Below are 17,622 nucleotides of genomic sequence, written 5' to 3' on the forward strand. Positions count from 1 at the left end.
GCATGTGCTTGTTTAGAGCACAACTCAAAGAGGATTAACATCTTCGCATCTGAATTGTTATTTCTCCTGCTGCACAATATGGGAGAACTTCAGTGAATGGACAGGTTAAGAAGGTCCAAGAATAATATTGGGAATTTGTCTGGCTTTCTATTAACACCCTTTTTTTTGGGCCAGCCCTAGCAATCTCTATTAACGTCAGTCAGGAATGCTACAAGGAATGCTACAGTCAGAATTCCTACAAAACCCTTATTTTCGTATTTCCCTCAGAAAATAGAAAACCAAAAGGGACAATGAGAAAAGCACCCCATCAACCTCAGTGTGAGGAATAAGAGGGGAATTTCACAACTCGGCTTGCCCAAACATCTCCAAGAGCTCCCTGCACAGAGATGCCAACACCAACCGGCTTCTCTGGCACCCTTTTCAGAGGCGAGTCAAGCACATCCTAAAGGCCTATGCAGGAGCAGAGGATTTTAGGCCCAATATCTTCTAATGATAAAGAAAGGATTTACACCTTCATAGTAAAGTTTGAGCTTGTCTGTACATGGCCGAGAGGTGTGTAAGGGCAGGACTCATGTTGCTCTGCATTTGCTATGCAAACCCCACCTTACTATTTTACCAGGGCTCTGAGCAGCCTGATCTAGTGGGAGGTGTCCCTGCCCATGGCAGGGGGGTTGGAACTAGATGATCTTTAAGGTCCCTTCCAACCCTAACAATTCTATGATTCTACCCATTGCTTGGTGGCAGAGGGAGGATGAGTCCTCTGATGTTCGATGGCAGTGCTGCTGCTCTCCTATTGAAACACAGCATGAATCCCTCCAAAGCTGCAGGTTGTCTGTTTTCACAAACCTGGCTCCCCTACAGACCAGGATATTACAGCTGGAGGAGATTAACACCACACTGCTGCCAATATCCTTTGAATGAAGTCTCTGGTCCCACACAGCTGGGGCAGAAGGTCAGTTTTGCTAAGCAAGCAGCCCAGGTAAGGCAGGGCAACAAATACCATTTATTTCCTGAACTGTGCTGCCTTGCAGGGGAAAGTCTTTTAATGGAAGCAAAAGGGAGAGTTGTTATGGGGACTGAGCCGCTGAGTGTTGACCAGTGTTCGGTCACGGAGCCAAACAGAGCAGCGCTCATGAACAAAATGGCATTTTCTAAACCCCTCTACTGACCCATCTGTGAAACAAAGGAGGAAAGTCTCTCCTAAGTACTTGCTGCAATGCCCTTTCTTGCCTTTTATTTTTTATTTCTGTTTTGGAGCGGCTGGAGAGCAGCAATCGGCATCTAGCTGTAAAGAGGCTGCCACATGCAATTACAGAGGGAAAGTCTTGAAGGACGCAGTGCCGAAGCAGAGAGACATTTGAAATAAACTTAAAGGGAACAGCTTTGTTTAGCTGTGTGCCCTTTTGCTGCCCTGTAATTCTTTATGTCGATTATAATAGAAAGATCAAATTTCTCATTTTCCCATCTCTGTATCTAGAGAAATGCAAAAACTCTCACACTTGATCTCTCCGAGCCCTCCTTTCCCAGATTTACTTACCGATACTTTGTCACTGTCACCTCTTTGACGATGGCCTGCTTGTACGCATGCGCGCGTTCAGAAGAGTTGCTCTGGTAAATACAAAGGACCCAGTTTCCAAATCCCATCGTGCTGCACATCCCAACAGCACTTAACTTGTGGAGTAACCTATTTCTGTCAGCTGCTTCCTTTTCTCCAGACTTGGCTATCCCTGTTAGATTTCTTTACAAATTAGCCGGGATTTAATTGGAAATTAATGTCCTGGCTATTTCCCTATCTATGCAGGTACGAGGGGGTGCAGAACAATGCATCTCCTGTGCCAAGATGATGGGCGAAGGGAATACTGTCCTCGTGGCTTTGCTCTTGCTTTCTCCTTCTTGATGATGTGGGAGTATTCCAAGGACACAAGGAGGGCAGAGGTTGGAAACCATCACAACTCCAACATGGAGCTTCTGCCTTGCAAGCAGTGTGAGATACAGAAGACATGTGGAGTAGAGTCTTCCCTGCGGCACAGTGAGGATCCACCTGCCATCCCCATCCAGTCCTGTGGGCTCCCCCAGTTTCTTTCCCTCTGCCTGCCCGTAAAGGTCAGTTCGTACTTACATAAATAGCACACGGAAATGGTAGCTCACTGGAAGCAGCCTGTGTCTATCCACACACCAGAACAAAGGTGAGTCCTGTCTCCAGCCTGGCACTGTGGTCCAAGACACACAGAAAACCTTTGCCCTCCTCAATGCTCTAAGTCCCATAGAAAACGAATAACCCCAAGGAATGAGGAGCATCGTATGCTATGCAATGTCCTACTGTTACTGTCCCTACACCACTCAGCACCCACAGAGATGGTCAGAACAGGGAAATGTAAAAGGCCAAAGTCAGAAATGCACGAAAAATCCTTCTACAGTCTGCAGGAGGAGGCTGCCAGGTCTTCGATAAGTCAAATCTTATCTCATAGCAGTTGTCCCCGAGGAATAACCGGCAATAATCCATGTATATTTTTATTTTTAATCTTTAGCCGGTACTTTGTGAGGCTGAACAAAGACACAGACGTGTTCAGGATTCTACCAAGGGTGCATCTGTCTCTGGATGAAAGGATCCTGACATCAAACTGGCTGCAGCTGGGCTGGAAAAAGTTTTAAATCACTGCGATCAACACAAGTTTTGCACCAAAGTACAAATACACATACCATGATTTCCTCTGGGTGACAGGCAAATCCTGTTATTCTACTTATGAACGGGCCTCATTAAGTAGAAAAAAAAATCGTTGGTGCAACCTGTTCCCTTTTAAATTAAACATATTAAAGTTGATAGATACCCCTAATTCGCTGCTCAGCCTTTTACGCATTGCAATAACACTGCTCCCATTGTCAGGGAAAGTCTTGAGTTTGCATAATCTGCTTTTCATTTCCCTGGCAGCTGCAGATCATTCTTGGTGACTAAATTAAAAACAGTTTCTTTCAAGAATCCACCAGATCTGTCTCCTTTTTCCTTCCTGTACCGACAAGTTAGGAAGAAAATAAGAAAACAAAACCTTACCAATAAGCATTAAATCCTATCGGATCAGGCTGGAAGGTCACCTCATCCATCCCTATGCCCTGAGGCAAAAATCAACTTTTCTTAAGCCTTCCCTGACAGATGCTCATCTAACTCTGAAAAACACCCGTTGATGATTTCACAGCCCGTTCCTTGGCTTACCTCATGGCTACAACTGTGACCTAAACATCCCTTATCACAGTGAAAGTACCTCACTGCTTGTCCTGTCCACACTGGACTTGAGGAAGACTATTTCTCCTTGAAGAAGAGTATTTCTTCTCTCTTTGAAGCAGCCCTTTACACACGTGTCAAGTTTCCCATGCTTTTCACTTCTCTTATCTCTCATAAAAATATTTGTCTACAACTTTTCTGAAACAGCCCCATTTCAGAGGCCGGCACTCCTGAACAGGCAAGTCCAACTGCTCCTCAGCCCATTTCTGCTCCTGCCTTTATTCCTGTGGTACAGAAGGGAGCGGAGAATGCACTAGGTCAGCATCTCAGCTTCCCAGGACAGCAACGGACGGGTAGGGAAGAGGCATCGAGAGGACTCTAAGGACAGCTTTTAGGCTGGCGCACACCAGCCGCACCCCGTCGCTGGTCCTTGCTGGTCGCACGGTGTTAGGCCGGGGCTGGCAGTCGGGCTGACCAGAGCACACCCAGTTCCCAGGCAGGCGGCTGGATGCTCACACAACGCACCCAGCCCCAGACCAGCCAGCCCAACCTTGCAAACACGGCAACACCCAGCAGCGTGGACCCTGCCAGTTTTGAGGATGACACCATAAGTAGTGAGGAAGCACAGGGAGTGAGCTATGCAGGTAGAAAAGTGGGGAAAAAACCAGGAAGTTTAGTAGAGGAAGGGGAAAGAATCAGAGACAATAAATCAAAACGTGCAGTGACCGACTTTCCTCCACTCGCCCCGTGCTAGAGCTGACCTTGACTTCAAAGGAAACTCCGATTTTCTGAAAGGCAGCAAAAACAAGGCATGAAATCTCCCAATCAGTTCAGAGGCTTACAGCAGCATCCAGTACTAGAGTTTTACACGTCATGCAATAAAGCACTAAGCCTAGGAGGTTTTTGGATATCTGTGACTAAGTTGACAGCTTTTATTATAGCGGTGGCTTTGCTGGCACCTACCCTTGTGCACACAGGCTTCCCAGCTCTTCTGGCCCAGCGAGGCTGCTCACACCTGTGTTTTGGGCCACTCTTAGGATGCTCAGGCCGTGCTGTGCTCAGCTCTCAGCACAGGGCAACCATCCGGGCCAACCTGACACCAGAGGTTATTGTAAGTGCCCAGGTCTGAAAATCCCCGAGGTCACCAGGAAGGCTCCGGTCGGAGGGCAAGGCAAGCGGCACAGCTCTGCTCTTGGCGGGGGAAGCTGACTCCGCTGTGAAGGGATGGCCCCGCTCGGGATCTCATCTGGTGACTGATTTGCACCGACGTGCTGTTCCAATCGCAGCAATTTTGCATGATACCAGCTGCTTTTCCGGATGTAGGGAAGAACAGGCCTGACAAATAGGATAGTAAATGCACGTTAAGGACATTACTGCAGAACTCCCAGCTGTTACACTTTCACTGGGAGAATTTAAAGGTATCTTGTTAAAGATGTAACACACTGTCAGCACTAACAGCTTCCTCCTGTTTTGCCTTCTAAGTGCCCAATCCTACAGAGCTTTATTAACACAGGCTGAAATTTCAAGATTTAAAGGCTAATTAAATCCCACTTAAAACTTTCATGAAGGGAATTAACTGGAACTTACCCATTCTTACCCTGCTGTTGGCTTCCTGCGGGAGGGGCGATTCTCAGGTATCACCCCATCTCAGGTATCTTTTGGGTTGAAGCTGTGTAGGGCTGGCTGGAGCGGAGCTTGCACCAGCGCCGCTGAGGTGGGGACAGCAATCGGGCAGACAGCGGCTGGGGACAGCAAACCGCACTCTTGCCAGGTTGCGACTCCGCGTGCTTGAGCAAAGGCAAAAGCACCCCTTCTAGGTTTTGCGTTTACTTGCAATTTATAACAGCTAAGAATCAGAGGAAACAGAACTCCAACACCTCTCCAAGGGAGACCAGAACTAACTTTACACATTTCCATACACCGAAGAATGACCCACCCAAATACAACCAAACCAGTTCACAAGGCCACACCAAGGAAGTTGGACACAGAAAGAGAAGCTCTGGTTACAGAGAGCGAACAGTGCCTTGGTGCAAGCGAAACGCCAAACGTTCAAAAACACAAACCCTGAGCTGGTGAAATCTTCCACACAACATCTGAAAATGAAAAATTATACTGTTCTATTCCGTATGTGGCTTAAGAGGAATAAAACCTGTATGTACTGTCATTAGCCTACATATAATCTGATATAAAAGATATATATGTGCTTTTTTAGCTTAAAAAGTAAATATTTTTATCTATCTATATATAAGAGTATACCAATGTTACCCAATTGAAATTAAGTTCCTACGCATTTGATTTCACCCACCTGTAAAAAAACGCTGAATGGAAAAACGTAGAATACAATAGGCAAATTAAACAATTTTGATTTTCTAGAAAGGACAAAGTCATTAAACGGGTTCATTTTTACATTTATTTGACAAAACAGTGTACACAGTGTTAATCTTTGCAGAATAATAATCACGTACACACACAATGAATGGTTTTGAGACCAGAGGTTAGATACAGTGTGAGACAATTTTGCATACACAGTTCTTCCACAGAATGCTTCTATTTCCAGTATTAAAATATATAAAATAGGGTGTGACTTCTTTATTTGTTGTGGTGAGGTAAACATTTCTTCATTCAAAGCAGTGTGCTTCTGTGCCCCTGCACAAGAACTGCTAACGATACCCTCCTCCTTCATTCAGTCAATACGTACAGACCTAGTGGCGTATTTATTGCTATTCTAACGGTCACACATTTCTTCCTTGAGCAATACGTAGAGAAAGGAATGGAGAAGAAAAAAACTACAGTAACTGATGATAGCAACCTATCTGTACTATTTGTGTCAGGAGCCAGAGATTAGTGCGGGTAATTTATTTTGAATGTAACAGTTTTAATGGAAATGTCAAGAAAAATTTATTTACATTTTTCTAAGTAGAACGTGGTATTGATTAGAGCTGCTCAAAAATCACAATTAAGAATTTATTACACAAATTTTTACCTCTCTGCCCATTTACAAGATCAGATTATAATATACGCTCATTCGTTCACCGTTCAAATTTATTGATGATTTTCAGCGTGTAGTTCCCGGGCTGAGTGAGATTTGTACCAAGTTCTTAAGTTACACAAGCCATTTGGTATTGTCTTCTGTTCCCTGAATGAACGATTCGTGTAACTAACAGCTTGAATTTTGACTGTTACAAAAGAATACATAATCAAAATAAGTCTCAGTCAATATCTGAGTACTGAAAAGTGTGGGGTTTTTTTTTTTTTTCTTCAACATATTTTTACCCATGCCTGAGAAATCAAATACTTTAAAAATGGAAGAGTTCATTTGCGCTTCACTCCCAATAAATCAGAAATGGTTTTTGGAAGTTAAATCAATTGAAGAATACTCCGTGCCCCTGACAGAAGACTGCTTCAGGTTCTCATCTTATTTTAAAACCTCACAGCAGTAACACGCTTATGAAAGAGGTTATTTAAAAAGTTAGCAGCCATTTTCTTACTGGCGGACACATCCTCCTAGAGCTCTCTGTACGGCACTGTTACACACGGAAATACTGCACCTCATTTCCAAAAACTAGAGAAAATAAAAAGAATCACATTTCACCGGTTTATAGGCACAGTGTAAGAATGGCAGGTCCTTTCACTACCGACTATTCAATCCCTTTTCCTGTTGTGAGGTATACTTTGGCATCTACAAAAGAAAATAATCTTAAGGCAAAATGTGTGATTTCTAAAAAAGAAAATAAACATCATTCATTTCAATAAAAATAGATATTGTAAGCACAATTTTTTACATTACTGTAAAAGTCCATAAAAAATAGAAACCCATTATTAGTTTGCTGACTCTTTACAATATAAAAAAAAAATGAATGAAAATAGTGTGAAATTGGTGAACTACACATGTTTGATTACAGAACAATCCTGTTGATAGAAGTCAATTATTAATTATTGTATCTCATCATGAGTTTATCGGTGACAATTTTGGAAGGAAAGCAGAAAAAGAGCTTTATGAAGTACTACGTATTACAATCCTGAATAATAAAATTACCAAAATTAGATGAAGACACACAAACTTTTCAAGAATGCCGCAGCAAAATTTCTGAAGCCTAACTTGCAAGCCTATGGCCTGAGTTTGCCACCTATCACAAATTAAATCCACCGACATTGATGACTGATTAGGAAAACTCCACTAATCCTCTCTGCAATAACACCAGGAATGACGTCTTGGGAAACACACACACTTTCCTTATCTTCAAGCTGTTATTTTTTGGCCACACTAGCCACCGCCTTCTTTGCTGCATCCTCAAGGTCATTCGCAGACGTGATGGGGAGTCCACTCTCATTCAGGATACGCTGGGCTTCATGAACATTTGTTCCTAAAAAAGAACATTGACTATAATTAGTAATTAATATTAATGAATAAACGAGCACCTTCTATTAAATCTCTATAAAAGTAGTTAACGCTTCTAACGACACATCATTTCAGTTTAACAACATTCAGTGAGTGGTTTAGACTGAGCTGGGAAGAAGGAACTCTTAATTTCAATGACAATTTTGAGAGACAATGCCATCTGATAACAGCACTTGCACCCACAAGAGGGGCTTCGTGAAGATCAGAGGGTCCACCCAACATGCAGAGTCAGTCGGGACATCCAGAAGAGCAGTGGGGTAATGGATCACGCGTCAGCCCTTTGAGACACTCCTAAGACTGAATGCATTTATTAGCAACAATAGGCTACAGCTAATCAGCAGTCGGTGAATCAACAATAACTAAAATTCACCCATGTTAACTGAAAGCTGCAAAACGGGCTGTTGAAAGACAAATATTTGAGTAATTCTGAAAATCTAGCTGGTTTTGAGCTGCTCTTGAATAGGCTTTTTTGCATTTCTGCTAAAAAGGGGGAACACAGAGACCTCTGAAGCATTCAGCACGACACCGTTCCCTCCTCTGCTGCTGCAAGTGCTCCGTTTTGTACATAAAGAATTCAAATTTAGTCACCAGACTACATGCACAGTAAAGGAAAAACACCCCATAAATGTAAATAGATATTTCAGGAAAGCATGTTTTTCACATGTATAAAAGACAAGTGCATCGCCTTCCTGTCTACTCTGGCTCATTCCTGATGGAAAACAAAAGACAAACAGAAAATAGGAATTCTTCAGAGCTTTCTCCAGTGAAGCCAAGTGAGAGTTTTGATCTCCAATATGCTCTGCACCACAGAAGAACCTGGAGTCAGGTACCCTACCGAGGAACTGGAACCCACACTTCGGGGTCACACACTACTCCCAAGCACAGGACCCCGAACTGATCTTCTCTGGGATCATTCCTGGCCCCCTCCTCCACATCAAGTTCCTTGTTCATTTGCCATGTCAAAATGCTTAATTACTTTGTAATTCCTAGACCTAGCAAAATGAATTTTAATTATATTTGGAGCTATACACTAATTATACCCTTAATTATTAACCAAGCAAGGAGCATACTCTTTACTATGCAACTTCCAGAACGTTCATTTTAAAGGGTGATTTGGGGTTTCTGGCAGCCTTTATAAAATGTCTGAAACCGTACAGCAGAAGTAGAGGAATTCAGAAGTCCGTTTGATCAGCGTGCTCGAGTCAGGATTCCCTCTCCTGGCACCGAAAGAGACCGAAGACATCTCTGCCGCAGCAGGTCCCGGCACTCTGGGCTCGGAGAGGCAGGTGTCTGGAAGCGGAATGCGGGACCCCATCTGCTTGCTGTTTAAAAGCGCTGGCAGAAGAGGTCACGCTTCCCATCGGTACGCAGAGGACATGCTGTGGGACTGGTGTAGGAAGGTCAAAGACATCTGAAATCTCTGACAGAAGGGCGATTTGGCTGCATAGTAACATTCAGAACTGTACAGAGCTTTTCCTAAAGAAAAGAAGAATATTACGGGCAAAAAAGAGCATAGTCTTTGATATTTTTTTTTCCAACCATCCTATATAACGTGATGTGGGAGCTCTAATTGCCCGTACAGAACCGTACAGGGAAGTTAGAAGGCATTACAAAGGTTCTCTTCTCTGTTAAGTTCCTCACATTTGTATAGCGATTCCCATCAAGTCTTGAAGGTTTTATCTACTATGTAGATACGAGTGTGATAAACATTTAAAACAGCCAAGGTTGTAACGATCCCACAAATAGGATCCTACAAGACAAAGCCTCATATGGAAAAAAAAAATGGAAAGAGGGAAAAAAAATGTCCTGGAAATTTCCCACAGAGAAAAATATTATGCTGTCTGCGATGGCCACAGAGTATTTAAAACTAACTTTTGCTCTTGACTAAGTGACCAATATTAATTTACTAACAGGTCAGAGTGGGAACGATACATTGGATCTATTCTGCTCTGCATTGATTGCTCTACACACCACTTGTCTAACGTGCATTGCAAAATCAATACGAAACACAGTCCACTAAGAAGGGAGGGGGGAGTTTATGCAGACAAATGAAAATATGAAACCTGAAAAAAATCTCTCTGCAGTCAAAAGAGAAAGGGTATACTTTGCACTTACTAAATAAAATACTGTTTTATAGGGAGGCCGTACAACTAAACATGTTTTTCAGCAAGCACCTCCTTTGCTGTAATTTTCTTTTTTTTTTTCCATGATCGCTTTTTATCCCATTGTGGTAAGTATTTTAGATATATGGAGACTACAGAAATTATAATGAGATCCTGCTGAAAGCAGAGGTAAGAGTTTTAAAATGAAGCATTCAGAAAACACTGGAAACATTTAAGAACCTACAAAGGGTAGCATCTTATTGCAGTAGATGTTAAAATAAACAAATAAATAATCCTGCAATTCTAACATTAACCTCCTGCCACTGGATGGTGTCAGAGAACTGTAAACAGAATCCCACACACAGGCTATCAAAATAACCTGCCCTTCGCCTTCCACGGCAGCCGGCTGAGAAACAGCAAAAATTCACAGAACCGAAGGTTACAGGTCTTGTGCTGTTGTTGCTGGGTTTTTTTTGTTCATTTGTTGTTGTTGGGGTTTTTTTGTTTTGTTTGTTTTTTTTTTTAAACTTGACTCCTATTAAGGGAATGGCTTTCTGATGAGAAAAATGAGTTTTTTCTTCTGAGGCATATTACTGTCAATGACACTCCATGGAAAAACAGGAAAAGATTATTTTATCAAGAGATGCTTTCAGGCTTTTTAATCTAAATATCCTCCTCCTGAAACTTGGCTTCTGAAACAACCTCTCCGTCTGCGTACATGCAATCGCTCACATTTACACTTCTATCGCCTTGAAATCTCTGCTTTCACTAGCAAAGCAAATCTATTCAACTCATTACCTAAAAATCCTAGTAATAAATACCCTATCTAAGCATATTTCTATAAATTATAAGATTATACCAGCACGCATTGTTACAAATGAGCCCAGAGGACTGCACAGGTCCAATGAAAACAAGGAAATAAAACATCCCCAACAGGGATCCAACAGAATTTTCATAGTGTTCATTTATTCACTTGCACTGTCATAAGCCCATTAGGAACAGGCTAAATCGCCGCTGTTTAATGCTGACGGCTGGAGAGGATGCACGGCTCTGCCATGCCACTTCTGGCTTGTCAGGTAAATAAGATAAAAGGGGAGAGGGCAGAGTTATGTACATTTGGTACATCCTAAGAAACAGAAGACTAATGTAAAAAAATACTCTGATCTACGCAAAGCATTCTGCTTTGACAAAACGTTTCACAATATGCAGTCGGTCTGACAGTACTACTGACGCGAACACATGGGGACCATGTTACATTACCAATAGCAATGGTTCAGCTTCGAGAGGCTACACTGACGAGCGCATTAAGAGCCAAATTTCCCGCCCGCCCCTGGCACGGACCCAGGTGATGTCACTTCTGCTAGCCCACAAGCTGGGCACTCACAGCCTCTCGGGTCCCAAAGACAGAGGTATTGGAGAATAAGGGACAAGGTTTAAACGTCGTCACTAGCTAACCTTCAGTCAACAACTGATTTGAGGTTTGGGTAGTGAGAAGCTTTAAGTAATGATCTTTAGCTTGGGAACCTATGAACATTTGGTGGCTCACGCAGCACGTTGGCTCTGCAGTCAAGAATAAATCAACTTTCACTGCCTACTTATAACAGACAATTAAACCCTTTCTATTCTGTCCACACCATTTGCCCTTTCCCATCTTAAACTTTTCCCAAAGAATATTTTAATATTTTCCTTTGCCCCATGTTTACATCCAAACTGGGAAAGACTCGAGCACATTTAAATTTGTGCTGAATGCTTCAACCCAAGATGTCTGAAGAGATACGAATTGAGTTCTAAATGTGACCTTGCAATAACCCATTCTTCTCTCTTGGTAGGCAATTTGGGGTACTAAAAATCACAGGCATACCGTATCTGTGAGCAAGATACACAAACTGGAGCAAAACTGCAATTGTGTGTAAAAGATTTCTGAATATATTTAAAAAATCATTAGATCCTGAAGAACACAGAAGGTCGGGAATCACATGGCTGAAAATATAATAGGAAATTTTGGATTCAGACATTTGAATAAAAGCCAACTTGCTTCTAGCTGTATTTCAACATATTAAATAGTTCTAATTCCTCCCAATTCTACGACCAGAGAAGCAGAGAATTCATTTGTTGAATGAGAGAGAATGGAAAATTTCTGCTTTTTATTCTTTCCTCTTTTCATCTAACTCTGAGCTACATAAATGAGAAACAAGGTTTGGCTTTCATTCAGTGCTCCGACTCAGTTTTCACAGAACTTAACTGAAGCACATTACACTTTCACGGGGAAAACTGCTGCATAAAACCAGCAGAAGTTAGTTTGCCACATCTGCAAAAGATAAAATTTGGAATATGTGGTTTCTCCATTTGTCCGTGAGCTTTTTAAACAACAATAATCCCGCGTCTCAGCTGGTGAGTTCTTTACTGATAAGGCAAGTAAATACACGTAATTATAAAGTTACCATTTTCAAACAGGAGAGTAATCCTTTCTTTATCCACTGGTAAAACAGCTTGTAATTATTATACAACTGAGAACAAAGATTTGTCCACAGAATCCTGCTAAATCAAGACAGATTTGACTGATTAAAACTCTAGTCATCAAGACATTTGTAATACAGTGCATGCGGGCAAAGAGTCCTTAAAGTGCAGGTCACAAATCTGTTAGATTTATGGGAATAAATCATGAACTTTCTGTTGGAAAAATGTTCAAAATGGAAATCCAAAAAAATGCTTGTCCCTTTTTCTCCTTCTGAAGTGTAAAGTGTTATTGGTGATGTTTTAAAAAGTCTTGGGTAGCCTTATTACTTCCACAGTCCTCATTATTAATTCAATATCCTTATGTGTTTGGATAACCCGGTGTGAGTTCAAAGAAGAACAACAAAGATGATTAAGGATCCAGAGGGATTGATTTCTGAGGAAAGATTAAAGAACCAAATATATATATATGTATATTTTGCTTGGTTGGGTGATTAAGGAGGCAGAGAAAGCAGGAGTTACAAGCTAACAGTTTCTAAGTACAACATCTGAAGGCTGTAAACATCATAGCTCTTCGTTTAGTATGAATTGATGGGTAACACTAGGAATGAGAGAAGGAATTTAAAAACTTTTGAGATAAGTATTATGCAAAAGGAGATTTTGATGTATTATACTGAGACAGAGTTCCCTAAAGAAAAAGTGCTATCTCCACCTCTGGAGTCAGCAACTACTCTAGGAGAACCTCGTAAAGAGTAAGACATCATGGGAAGAGGACCAAGAAAAGATGTTTGCATTAAAATCTGCGTTAGACATTCTGAAGATTCAGCTCTGGCCTCTGTGGATGCAGCAGCAGACGACTCTCGTAAAGGCTGCAGGCACCGGAGGAACAGGCCCCATGCAGCCACCTCTGCAGGGCTTTGTGCAGCCCCCACGCAGAAGCTCTCCCGCTCCACACCTTCTCTTCCAGACAAACTCCCCGGTGCAGGAGCACCAGGACTCTCCTCATTCAGCTCAGGGACAGCTTTGCCTCTTGCAGGCTCCCAGAAGTCACGTTAAAAAAAAATAATTCACCCTTACTTGTGTACAATCATGGAAGTCTCAAAAGTACTGGAGAAAGGTCAAGAAAACCCAGTGGCAGACTGAGCAGACTGCAGCTTAAAATGAGCAAGTTGATTTTCTTGTTCCTCTTGTATCGGTCTCAGAGACTGCATAAGGAACAACTGGCAACTCTCCTGTTTATAAGGAAACCCAAAAGCTTTTCCAGTATCTTCGCTTAAAAAGTAACAGCTGCAATAGACGATAAAGTCTTTCAGTTCTGATAAACTTTTTGCCAGCTATGACAGACAGGAGAAGTTTTTTGCTATGACAGAAACCTAAACCAACCCCGCCTAGAGCTGACAAACAATGAGATTTTATATTATGAAACTTTCCTGCTTACAACCAACATCCATCCGTTTCTCTTTCATCCATATTAAAGTACCTACTTCAGTCTCTTAAGGTGTTTAGTGGTGCTGCATCATCCAAAGAAAATTTTCATGATTTGTTTCTAAAATCCATTTTAGAGTATTTAAATTTTCCTGCGCTTACTACAGCAAAAGGCTGCCCGTGATAAACCAAGGATGCACTCTGGAAAGCATTCGACCCCGGCACTGAAATGCATGGCAGAACCGTTACAGGACAGAATCGCGTGTCACAGGCCGTGGTCTCCCCTGACGTGAACTACGGATCGCGTGTAACGCAGCACGAGAACGCGGGATGGGGAACCCTGCTTTCTCACGGCAGGCAAAAGAAGTACCCACCTAACCAAAGGGCTTCCTGGGTAATCTGCATCTTTGTCAGTCCTGGTGACTTTATTTTTTGAAAAGGAAAAAGTTTGGTGCAGTCAGAATCATTTTTTTCCTCCCTCCTCTGTTGTAGTGTTAAAACCCACCTTTTTGTTTTGTACCTCAGGTAGATGCAGGGATGCATTTCCTCCTTTCACCACCAATGCTGAGTGATGGGACATTTTACCCCCTTTACGCACACCCAAACATGAATATTCATGTTAAGGCCTTAAAAAAATCATACAGGAAACCCTCTATTTTCCAAACCTAACTAACCAAAAAAAAAAAAAAAAAAAAAGTTTTAAGTTTACCAGAGTTGTGCTGATTTCATTCAAAGCGCTTCACTTCAGGCTGCCGCTCAGCAATGAGACAGAACTCCACATCCACTGCCATTATATTAAAGGCAGTAACTGCCAAAGAGTGCCCTCCCCCACCTCTCTGTTACTTTTTTTGTTTCCAATTTAACAATGCTGGATGTACTGAAAAAAAATAATAATTCCTTACCATTACCAAATCTTCTGGTTTTTAATGGATTTTTAGCTGGACTGGATATTTGGGCAGAACCACCGGAATCTCTCTCTCACAAATACTGGTTCTAACATCTTTCTTTTAATTATGATATTGGAGTAAATTTAAGAAAACTGTACGTTGCTGCAGGTTCAGTAATAATGGATTCAGTAAAAAAATCATTTGAAAAAGAAATACCTTCCAGTAAACAGAAACTCGCATCAAAATAATTTCTATTTGCATTGCAAATCTTACAAGCAAACCCAAAATGCTTACATTACCAAATTTCATTGCTTCAAGTACCACCAGGGACCAGGGATACAGGAGTATGTAACGAAAGAGTTTATTGACTTCAGGTCATGCTATGGATGAAGAATTGGACATATTCTAATTGTGTGGGACTAATCTGTTTAGAGTGTAGAGACGGAAGAAAGCCAAAATGGGTTACTGCGCTCCTGAGGGACGATTTTTGCCTGAAACCATTAGCACTCACCTTCCAGCCTGACCACCAGGGGTACTTTCAGCTCGAGCTCTCGGCAGGCTTTGGTAATACCATTGGCGATGATGGCACAGTTCACGATCCCACCAAAAATGTTTACAAGTATTGCTTCAACCTGTAGGGAAAAAAAAAAACAGAATGGGAAACAGGTGGGGGTTTTGGTTTGTTTTCTTTTTTAAATAAACACAGGTAAAAGATCCAAACCAGTGTACAAATTCCCCTCTGTCAGGCAGGTTCTCATTTACGGAAGGTAGAGCTTCACCTCTGTACTCAGAGGACTTGATTCTGAGTCTACTGTTTCTCTAGTCTGTGGCAGTCATTAATCGCCTTGGTCTAAACTGGCATGGAAATTAGTGTCATAAACACATTATTACACAGAAAAGAGGAATTTCTACTGATAAGTATAAACAGAGAGAGATTAAGTAATCAATATTTTGGATTTTTTTATTGTATTGAATAATCATCAGAGGTTGGAGCTCAGAAAACAGTGTATGAATGTGTATATGCACCTGCAGTGAAATACTCAGGTGGACACTTCACAGAACAATCTGGATACGCACTTTATCAAAAGCAGTACAGAGGAAAAGGTAATATACTTGCCCTGACTTGATAAAGAGGAGTAAAAATCCCTTCTAATTAACAAGAAGAGGCATGTAATAAAGAGCATTCATTACAACAGATGAATTGATAACCTCAAAAAGCTGCTATTCATCAGTTTCTGGAAACTGAAATTCCTGCACCCAATTCACAATTAAATTACCTTTCACAACATACAAGATATTAATATGGTTTTTTCCCACTTGGTAAGGTAGTATAATATTGAACCCCAGCCCACAGACCAGGCTTCCCACCATGGCTTATTAAGCCAAGGGGGACACCATACAGATGCAGCTACGCTGTTTCTCGTTCCACACTGGGGCTAAATCCACAACATTTGGGGTCCTCCACAATAAGCTTCTCCAGGTGTCACTAACAAGTTTTGCCAGACCCATGTTGACTCAAAAGCAGACAAGATAAAGAGGGGATTAGGTTTGAAGGAATGAAATATCACTGGATTTCACTTGAGCATAATGTCAACCGCAATTATGCTTAACTCGTTGCACAAGATGAACAGATTCACTTCGCCCACCTCCAGGTAGCCAGGCTCATACCGGCACCAAGAAAATTCCCTGCAGTCACGCACGTTTATAGCTCTGCACAATCAGGTTTAATATTTCTCTGCAGACACAACGTGACAATTAACTCCTGGGATGTGCAGTCACACACGCAGATTGAAAGCTCACCACTGTTAGCAATACTGCCATCCACAATGCAGCAATAAAAAAGTGGAAAAAAAGGTCTCAACAAATACTTTGCTTCCCACAAGAAATCAGCTCACTCCTTAAGCAATACTCTAGATTGCAAAAATCTCACTTATTATAAGCATACGCAGTGTTTAGATCGCACTATTGAACTTCAATTCTAACACAACAGTTGTAAAAGGAAGACGGCGGTGACACCACATTGTTGACGTCTCTCTCATCACCCACTGCTCCTTCCAGCTCCACGACTTCTCACGACGCCACCCAGAAGTGGCCACAACAGTTCCCATCTGACCGCATGGGACATGGCCCCATTTTCTCCTCTCAAGCCTATTAGACACCAACTCTTTCATCTAGTTTTCCACTGCTGATATGCTGGGCTGCTGCCTACCCCCGCTACTTGTCTCCCCTTACGATTAGCAGTGGAGCCATACAATTAAGATTTGCTCACTCTTCTGGGTGTCCTGATACTATAAACCGACTTCTCATGTGCCTTTTCAAAGCACAAAACATCTCTAATGCTATTTAAATAGAGCAATAATTAATAATAAACTCCCCTAAAAATCCCGATATCCAAATTTCTCCTTCTGAAATTAGGTACGATGATTTGGTACATGCCACACCAACTGCTTCCATTCACAAGGCCTGCACTGGAACAGCCTGCATATGGGTCATCATACGGCTTCCTCATCGCAGTCAGAGCACACTAGGTATCAGAAGGAAATTAATAACCCAGTCAAATCAGAGCATACAATTTAATTGATTTTATAACTCTTTCTTATAGTTTAGACATGGGCCAGTACTTTAATGTCATGTTAAATGCATGCATTTACCGGTTTAGGGTTTTCTGGATATTAAGTTGGTGGTGCCGTTGCAATTATTTATTTCACTTTTGTGTTGTCACAAAATCCGTAACTCTGTAGAGGCTACTGAGAGTAAAACCTTAGCCGGCCCCTTCTCTGTCTTGCTCCTGCTGCCTGGGCGCATGCAAACATTCTTGGTAAAAACACATAAAGAAAAATAGAGCCCTTCAAATTCTCATCACATTAACCCTTACGTAAGGAGATATCTATGCAAAGGACTTTGATGTTAAACTATTCTAGTGATGTATTCTATCAGCAGGACAAGCCACAGACACTGTTCCGCCCTTTCTAATACATGCTCCTAATTCAGGGACATTACGCCAGGCATGTGACAGATCAACTTAACCAAGCATGTTTACATTATTAGAGATAAGGAGGAGGATTTTATGCCCAGTACAGATATTTTAATTCCTAATGCAGACATTCTCATTTAAGGATCTGCTTTTCAGCTTTCAAG

At 41.8% G+C, this 17,622-nt stretch overlaps 1 protein-coding gene across 1 annotated transcript in view; it reads right to left on the minus strand.

Annotated features, from left to right (window-relative positions):
- Nucleotides 1-5,613: 5,613 nt before the first annotated feature.
- The window catches only part of SUCLG2 (succinate-CoA ligase GDP-forming subunit beta), a 133,137-nt gene continuing 121,128 nt past the window's right edge, over nt 5,614-17,622 (minus strand). The window contains exons 10-11 of the mRNA XM_054216103.1: nt 14,996-15,116; nt 5,614-7,581 (exon numbers count right to left, since the gene is read on the minus strand). Coding sequence (XP_054072078.1) covers nt 7,466-7,581; nt 14,996-15,116 — 237 coding nt within the window. The 3' untranslated portion in view covers nt 5,614-7,465. The remainder of the gene's footprint in view (nt 7,582-14,995; nt 15,117-17,622) is intronic.

Source organism: Rissa tridactyla, chromosome 10 (genome assembly GCF_028500815.1).
Source record: "Rissa tridactyla isolate bRisTri1 chromosome 10, bRisTri1.patW.cur.20221130, whole genome shotgun sequence".
Lineage (NCBI taxonomy): Eukaryota > Metazoa > Chordata > Aves > Charadriiformes > Laridae > Rissa > Rissa tridactyla.